The sequence below is a fragment of the Ceratosolen solmsi genome, unplaced genomic scaffold (assembly GCF_000503995.2).
Source record: "Ceratosolen solmsi marchali unplaced genomic scaffold, CerSol_1.0 scaffold3, whole genome shotgun sequence".
In the NCBI taxonomy this organism is placed as follows: Eukaryota; Metazoa; Arthropoda; class Insecta; order Hymenoptera; family Agaonidae; genus Ceratosolen; species Ceratosolen solmsi.
In genome coordinates this window covers 195,882-204,348 of record NW_011948428.1, presented here as the reverse complement: position 1 = coordinate 204,348, position 8,467 = coordinate 195,882, and the positions used below count along the sequence as shown (strand labels likewise).

At 26.2% G+C, this 8,467-nt stretch overlaps 1 protein-coding gene across 1 annotated transcript; it reads left to right on the top strand.

Annotated features, from left to right (window-relative positions):
- The first annotated feature begins 4,650 nt into the window (after positions 1-4,650).
- Positions 4,651-5,493, top strand: LOC105363567 (dnaJ homolog subfamily C member 24). The gene is made up of 2 exons (XM_011501300.1): positions 4,651-4,674; positions 5,018-5,493. Exons 1-2 carry the CDS (start codon positions 4,668-4,670, stop codon positions 5,446-5,448), a joined length of 438 nt encoding a protein of 145 aa, XP_011499602.1. The 5' UTR covers positions 4,651-4,667; the 3' UTR covers positions 5,449-5,493.
- The last annotated feature ends 2,974 nt before the right edge of the window (positions 5,494-8,467 follow it).

Here is an 8,467-nt window from a genome sequence, read left to right as displayed (position 1 = left end):
TATAACATTTAAGTAATAAAAATTTAATGAAAAAAAAAAAAAAAAATTATATTCCGTAAATGTTTGTTCCAGGACCGCGATTATGCGATTATATTATTAAACTCAATTGCATTGCTATTAACTCGACAGTTAATTAATTGTTATTACTAATTTTAAATATTCTATTAATTCCACATAAATATTTATATTTCTTTTTTCTTTTTTCATTCTCTGTTACAAATTTCGTATTCAATATCGCTTATTAACCTCTGGACAATAACAATTAATTCGGAGGTAAACCGGTTAATACCTTTCCTACTGCTTTCATTAGACACATTTTTATTTTATTCTCTTTTAATTGGTACATATGGTAATACTAACAAATCCTTATCCCTTTCTTTTTATTTATATATATTTATTTATTTATTTTTTTATTTTTTTTTATTATTTTTTTTTTTGTCATTAAATAAATAGATTATAATTCATATGCGACGCTCGTAGTATTGCAAACTTCAAATATCGATGACGTAATTTTCAAAAATGAATTATCAAAGTTTTATACAAACTTTTCTATCACGGTACTATTAAAAAAAAAAAAATTAATTAATTAACATTTAATATATAATCGATAAAAAAACTTGGTTTATCAGAAAATTTATTTCTACGCTATTTTTATTATATTTGTTATCTCTCTTTTAAATGTTATGATGAATATTCTGTATGCAGTTGGTTTTACGTAAGAAACTAACAACAATCAACTTCGTTCAAAATAGGAACATTTTTCTTTTCTTTTTTTATTATTACTTTACATAATTTGACACGACAAAATTCCAAAAATTAATAATATATTTTGTAATAAAAGCCGTGCGTTCTATTACGCGTGTTGCGTGAGCTCATACAAATAAAATTAGCGTTACATAATTTTTATGCATACCTTTAATGCATTTGGATTAAAAGCGTGAACCAGATATATAAATCGTATAAAATATTAAATCTTATTAGCATATTATTGCATATTCGTCGACTGCAGGTTGAATTTTCGTATATTTAACTCTCTGTATTAAAATGAGATTCGAGTGAATTTAAAGTTTTGTTATATATCGTTTAAAATTAGTAAAATTAGATATATAATCTGTAACGATAAAAACTTACGAAATAAGTAGAAATAAAAAATTAGCATCAATTTCTTAATTAATAAGTTAAAAATTAATAAAAACAATCAATACATATAATTAAAATTTGTATTTTACTTTCGAATTTGTGATACAATTAGACCTATTGGAATCTAAATGAGCAGTCCTATGTACATTGAAGCTATACTTAAGCATTGTAGCTGCTAATAAATAATTATATATTTAATTTTAAATGAACTTTTTCGAAATTTTAGGATGATCGTTTTTTACTTACAATTACTTAAAATTACTTTCATATAAAATAATATACATAATAAAACAAATTTATACATTGAAATTGAATTTTTAAGTAAATGATCAGCCGTAGTATTGTATTTAAATAATTAATGCTTCAAAAAATTTTCTCAATTAAGATAACGGATTAAGAATTTAATACTCATCCATTTAATGTTAACTGAATTTTGCTACAGATAATTCAAATCAAACCAAAAATAAGAATTGATTTAATTATAATGAAATTGTTTTATTGGGAATGAATACTCATTACTTTGTTCAATTTGCAATAATTTATATCTACGAGTATTTAGAGAGAGAGAGAGAGAGAGAGAGAGAGAGAGAGAGAGAGATTATTCTTTAATTGTATATTGGATGGAAAAATTCTAGTAAATTTATCTTTAAAAAATTAGTGAAATATTAAAAATATAATCATAAATCGTAATAATATAAGTGCGTACTATTATTAATAAACGATGATAAATGAAAAAGTTACAAAGATTTTAGTTGACGACATTGTAACAAGTCACTTTAGTCCTTTATATGTAAAAGTTTGCAAACGCGTACAAACGTGAAAATATTAAGGAACGGACACAATAATATAGTGATATTTAATATAATAAAGTTGGAATGCACATGTAAATTATGTTTGGGTTCATACGTAATAACATACATAATTTAATCTGAAATATGCCATGAACCATTTATAAAATAAAATGAGATAAATATTAAATAACAAGGTAGTGTCAGCCAACGTAGTCAGTACAGACAAAATAAAATTATACAAATGTAAACGATAAAGATTTCACGATTCCTTCGATCATGTACGATTATTCTCAAAATTTTCAAATAATTAAAAAAAAAAAAAAAAAAAAATGCTGCATACTTATTTAAATAAATTTGATCTTTCAGTGCTAAAGAAATTCACATCGACTATATTATTGCGTTTAATAGAAATTAATGTAAATGGGTCATAGTTTTTAAACGAGCTTCGGCAACAAATCGGCAAATCAGCGGTATATTTTTCATTTTATAAAAGATGTCTTGCGTGTAAGGTGTGCCCTAAATAAATCGAATTAACCGAGTTTTTTTCCATGAAATTTAATTTTTCCTTTGACGGTAATATTATTAATAATATCGGCTCTGCGAATTTTTATATCACTGCTCGGAAGATCGGTAAAGTTAATTGAAAACAACAGCCTTGATTAATTGCGATTAACATTAAGTATTGTATTGCAATTAAAGTATTCTTTTCAAATATCACAGCTTAAACATTTTTTATCAAAGCAAATGTATGCTTAGCTTATCAAACGCACGATGACCCATTGCACGAATATTTCTCTCTGCAATTCCTTTGATACTCATGCATTTGAGCGATATCTTTTTATTGATCTCTTTTTCGTTGAAGCTCAACCCCCCCCCTCTCCCACCAAATAAGTAACAAAAAAATAGCAAAAACAAAAACCAAAAGAAAAACCAAAAAAACCAAAAAAAAAAACATATATAAAATTTTCGGTGAAGAATTTTAAATAATGTGCATAAGATCGAATACTTCGAATACACTAATGTGTGCTCATGAGAATGAATTTATTAATTCAACAGCCGAATCAGGATTATGTTTTATCCTCAGTAGGATTGCTGAATATTTTTTAATACAACGCGCTGATGCGATTGGTTTATTAATATTAGGCGATACAATTGAGTTGGAAAATTGATGAGACATTGGTATCTTTTAAGCGCGTGTTTCTCTTTATTTAAATATTAATAAAACATTCGTGTAAAATGTAAGTTATATTATTAATTATTATTGATAAGATAAACATTATATCGCACGCGCGGTAACGTAAGATCAATACTATTTCATGTTTACATTAAAATTTTTAATATTTATAATTTAATTTTTTCGTAAGTCGGTTAAGCATTTGGTTTTAATTACTGAAGTACGCTCATTTATTAAATCTGGAACACATAATGATTAATATTGCCTAAAAATGTTATTCGTACATTCGCAAAATTAATAGCCTTATTTTTTCTAAAATAGACGAAAACTTCTTAGTTTTCATTTCAGTTTATTATCAGACTTATTTAGATTAATTGTCGATTATGATAATATATCAATGTTAATTACTTATATATATATATATATATATACATTTTTTTTTTAAGGGTAATTAATTAACTTTTACCATTCAAATACACACGATAAGAACTTTGATTTTAAAAATAATAAAGATAATAACATTTTATTTTTAAAGGAGAAGATTGAACAAAAAATTTTTTTTTCAATACATTATATAGACATTTAAAAATACAAAAAGCTCATCGGTTGAAAGATAATTTAAAGAATAAAATAAGCTATGGTTTTTTTCCTAATATAATATTATTTTAAACTTTAATTTTAAACTTTTTTTCATCTTTTTTCTTGTGTGAATCATATCTCTCTCTCTCTCTCTCTCTGTGTGCGCGCGTGCGCGCGTGCGTATATTTAGGTATGTGTTGTTACATGTGTGGGAATGTGTATGCTTGGAAAGTAGAAATATTTGATAAGCATGTGAGAGCAGAAAACAATAATAAAACAAATTTACAATAATGTGATGTTGTAATGTTTTATTTTCAGTTTATCTCAGATTGGTCGTTATACTCTGTTGGAATTTTTCCAATTTTAAATTTTACATTTGTTCCTGTTTTCTTATTTTACTCTTTGAATATGCTTCGCCTTATTCGAACATTGTGTCGTGAATGTGACACTGCTGTGCAATGAGGAATGTTCACAATCTTACGTTGTGACGAAGGAATATTATATATCGTGACGGAAGTTGTTGAGATAAGGCACGTTGGCGAAATAATACATGCACGTAACATGGAAGTAATTGAAAAGTGTTTTTCGTTTTCATGCGATTTATTATATAGAAGTTATGTTTTTTTTGTTTTTTTTTTTTATGTATAACATGTGATTTGTGGAATAACATTTAGGTCAGAATAAGCCGTGTTTTGTGCTTTAAAAAAAATGTTAATTTTGACATTCGCCACTGTTCTTCTGATATTTTTAAATATTAAATTAAATTAAATATTATTGTGTAGAAATTTTATAATTGGATTTGATTATTATTAATTTTTTTTGCTCTCAAAATTGTAAAAACTAACAGAGCATTAAATGAATGATATATTTCTTGAGGTTAATTGTTGTATGAACAGCAACTCGCCAACCGAATGTTTAATTTATTATTGTATTATATAATCATATAATACAAAAATAATATTTTAACAACGTCGTCGTTAATAATGACAGGTTTGTTTTTTTAATATATTTGCATCATGAAAAATGAAAAAATCAAATAAAGTGCAATTAATTTCTAATATTAATAAATCAGGGAGAAGCCTTTTAAAATGCTTTAATAATAAATTACTTAATAACTTATGGTATTTCCCGAAATTTAAAATCCATATTTAATCGTTAGTAGTTTTTTTATATCCGAGTGACTAATAAACTATAGTTTTGTAAAAGCTTGATGTATTAATGATTAATATTATTAGAAATTATAATTTAAAGTTATAGTATATACAATTTATACACGTACCATATAATAATTAGATATTTTAATTATTGTACTATTAAAAATATCGTCCATTAGATTATGATTATGATATAAAGAAGGATCTTTATAATATTCTTGGATGTTTACCTAACTCGTCGTCGGAAGAAATTAAACAAGCATATCATCGCAAGATATTAGAGTCTCACCCAGATAAGAATGAAAATTCCCACCAGAATATTAAAATATTTCATGATGTTAAAGCAGCTTGGGAAATATTAGGAAATACAGATCGTAGAAGGAAGTACGACGCCAAATTTAAGCAAATTCAATTAGAAGCGGAGGGTGAACTTATTTATGCTAATTTACTTCCTAACGATTTAGAAGAAACTGAAGATATCGACACACTTTCTTACCAGTGCCGATGTGGAAATAGTTACATAGTTCAAAAAACTGATTTAGAACAAACTAATTGCGTTTTACACATTCCTTGTCAAGAATGTACATTCGTAATAGCGGTAGAAACATGATGGCGAATTATGGAGACGGTAATTAATTAATTACATTATGTATTTTATAATATATGTACAAAAATTTTAGGTAAGAAAAATTGTATTATAAAATAAATAAAATAACAAAGTTTTTAAAATGCAGCAACATTTTCTATTTCTTATAAAAAATGATACAACAGATAACACATTCTTATAATTATAAACTATTGAGCAATATACAAATAAAATACGGACTGCAAATAATCTGGGCCCAATAATAGTCAACACAGTAAAAGTATTCACATTTAATTAAAAATTTACCTGCCTTTTTTAATCTGTTACAGTAAAAGAGAAAGTATTTGATATTAAGCTCATTGGGTATCTTATATTAAACAAAATAACTCCATCATCGCGTGATGGAAATATTGAGTATATTTGTACAGTAAATTCATTCTTGTATTGTATTGTATTGCACAAAATAAATAAACTTTTGCATTTACTATTACTGGACTATGGCTAACCAGATTTTTACAGATATTTTAAAATCAATGATCATCACTTTGATACGCAACTCTTTCAGTGCTGATATTAACTCAACAGTTCATTCAGTATGTTTATTATGATTTTTTTTGTCCTTTGTATCATTCTCATCCCCTTAACTTATTTTCTTCATTCTGGATTTTCATGCCAAATGATATAAATTTCATTAATTGACAATTATTCATAAATTAAAAGAATTACATAATATAGTTGCTACGTGTCACAGTTGTGGGAGATCTTAAGATTCTCATTTTTTTTTCTCTCGCAAATTTAGCAATTTTCATTTTAACGTATCCATGAAAATTTTTTTACTTATGTACTAAAATACCGAATTGTTTAAATTACAGAAAGAATTCTATCAAATTTATCATAAGAAATTCTTTTATCTACAAAAAGAACTTTGACTTTTTTCCCTAATGGTATTTTTTTTACAGATTAAAAATTTTGATTTACTTAAAGTCTTAAATAAACAGATTACAAATTATAACAATTTTCACAGAGAAACCAACGTACGATATTTTTCTTTTTAACTAGCGCAATAATCAAGTTAACTTTACAAGAAATGATACCTTTTTGAAATAATAATTGACTCGTGACGTCACACGCGTGTAACACGTCTTCTTCCCGCGCTTACGATTTCGTAAAACAAAATTTCATTTTTAACACAATTTAAATTTGATAATAAACATCACAATAATCCCATCCAATCTAATTTCTTTTTTCAGACTCAATGCTCTCAAGTATGATACAATATCTTGGTAAATATAGCTTATCATTTAAGTATAATTCATGCAAGGGAACCTAGAAAAAGTTTGTGAAAAATATTGCAAGTTTCTAAAATATTAAATTTACACAAACTAATTAAAATACAGTCAACACTCAAACATTTTTTAATTAACAAACTTTCATTATTATTTGGAACATTTATTTCTAATGTGCCTGCATGAACCATCAAAAATGAAAACTGCTCGGCACATTGTAGGAAAAAAAATGCCCTTTATATACCAATACATCAGTCCACAAAACGTCAGAGAGCTTCAGTGCCTCCAACGATTCTTTAACTTTTCAGTGCAAAGTAAAAAATAAGTTCTTAATTTGGAAAGATCTCTTTCTTCATTCATGTTAGTGTATACATACATATATACATATATAAAACATACGCACATACACACACACGCAAACATATATACATATATGTATATATATATATATATATATATGCGTACATACGTACAACAATATATATATATATATATATACCAGATATACATATGCATGCATGCGCATGTGTATATATATACACACACAAGTATTTATAACTGTTTAAAACAGAAAGATTTAACATGACCAGTTAAGTCCTTTATTCAGATTACAAAAAGAATTTCTATTAAGTGTTAGAACAGCCTTTGATAAATTTTTGGAAATTATTTAAATTAATAAAAAAAAATAATTATAAAATGTTTAAGTTAGAACCCCAAATAAATTAGTGAAGTTGCATGTTGTATACTTTTAAATGTAAAAGTATCATCATTATATATAAATTCGCATTTGAGTAAACGGAATATGTTCAAGCCATCGAAAAGTGATTAAGTAATACGGATTAATTTATAATTTCGTACTTATTAAATTGTGGAAGTCTATGCAAAAAATGAAATACGAATTTTATAATTAATATATCTGGGAGTGGGTGGGTGCGCGCGCGCGCGCGCGCGCGTGTGTGTGTGTGTGTGCATATGCATGCGCGAGTGGGTGTACGTGTGTGTATAAATAATATGAGACTTTTAAAAGTTGCCCGAAGTTATTAATTAGCGGTTACTTATCATAGGACTTTTCGAACACATTCGAGTAACTCAAGGTAAAATGGTAAATACAGAATCCTGATACGTAACTTGTTAAGGAAGCAAGGAAATATAATTACGTTACGACTCACTGTTCTGCCGATCCAGACATGGGCATCTTGCGTCATTTTGAAATATTCATTTACTTTCGAATATGATTATTATTGTTAATACTGAAAATTTATTTGAATAATCTATAAAATATATATACTGACACTATTAGTAGTTACATTGTAAAAGTGACGATATGAAAACTAAAGTTAAGAATAAAGCGTTAAGTAACAATCGTCACTTAATTAAATAATTTCCTTAGATTTTTTTTAGCGATAAAAAAAATATATAAATATATAGTATATGTATATCAAGAATCTATATAAATAAAAACTTTTTCTCTCTCTCTCTGTGTGTGTGTGTGTGTGTGCGCGTGTGCGTGTGTGTGTGTGTAAGAAGGTTTTGTAAACTTTAGTTGCTTCACGATCCGAATAATCAAAATTAAGTTTGCTCGGACAAAAGTCAAACTACTTTAATATCAATATACAATTTTAATTCGATAGTTTGGTATGCAAAGAACGTTCTATAAAGAATTCCATTTTATCAATGCCTATCGTGAATTATTTATTTTCTACTTAGACTTGGGGTACAATGTATTCAAATTGCAGTAAAAAAAAAAAAAAAAAAAA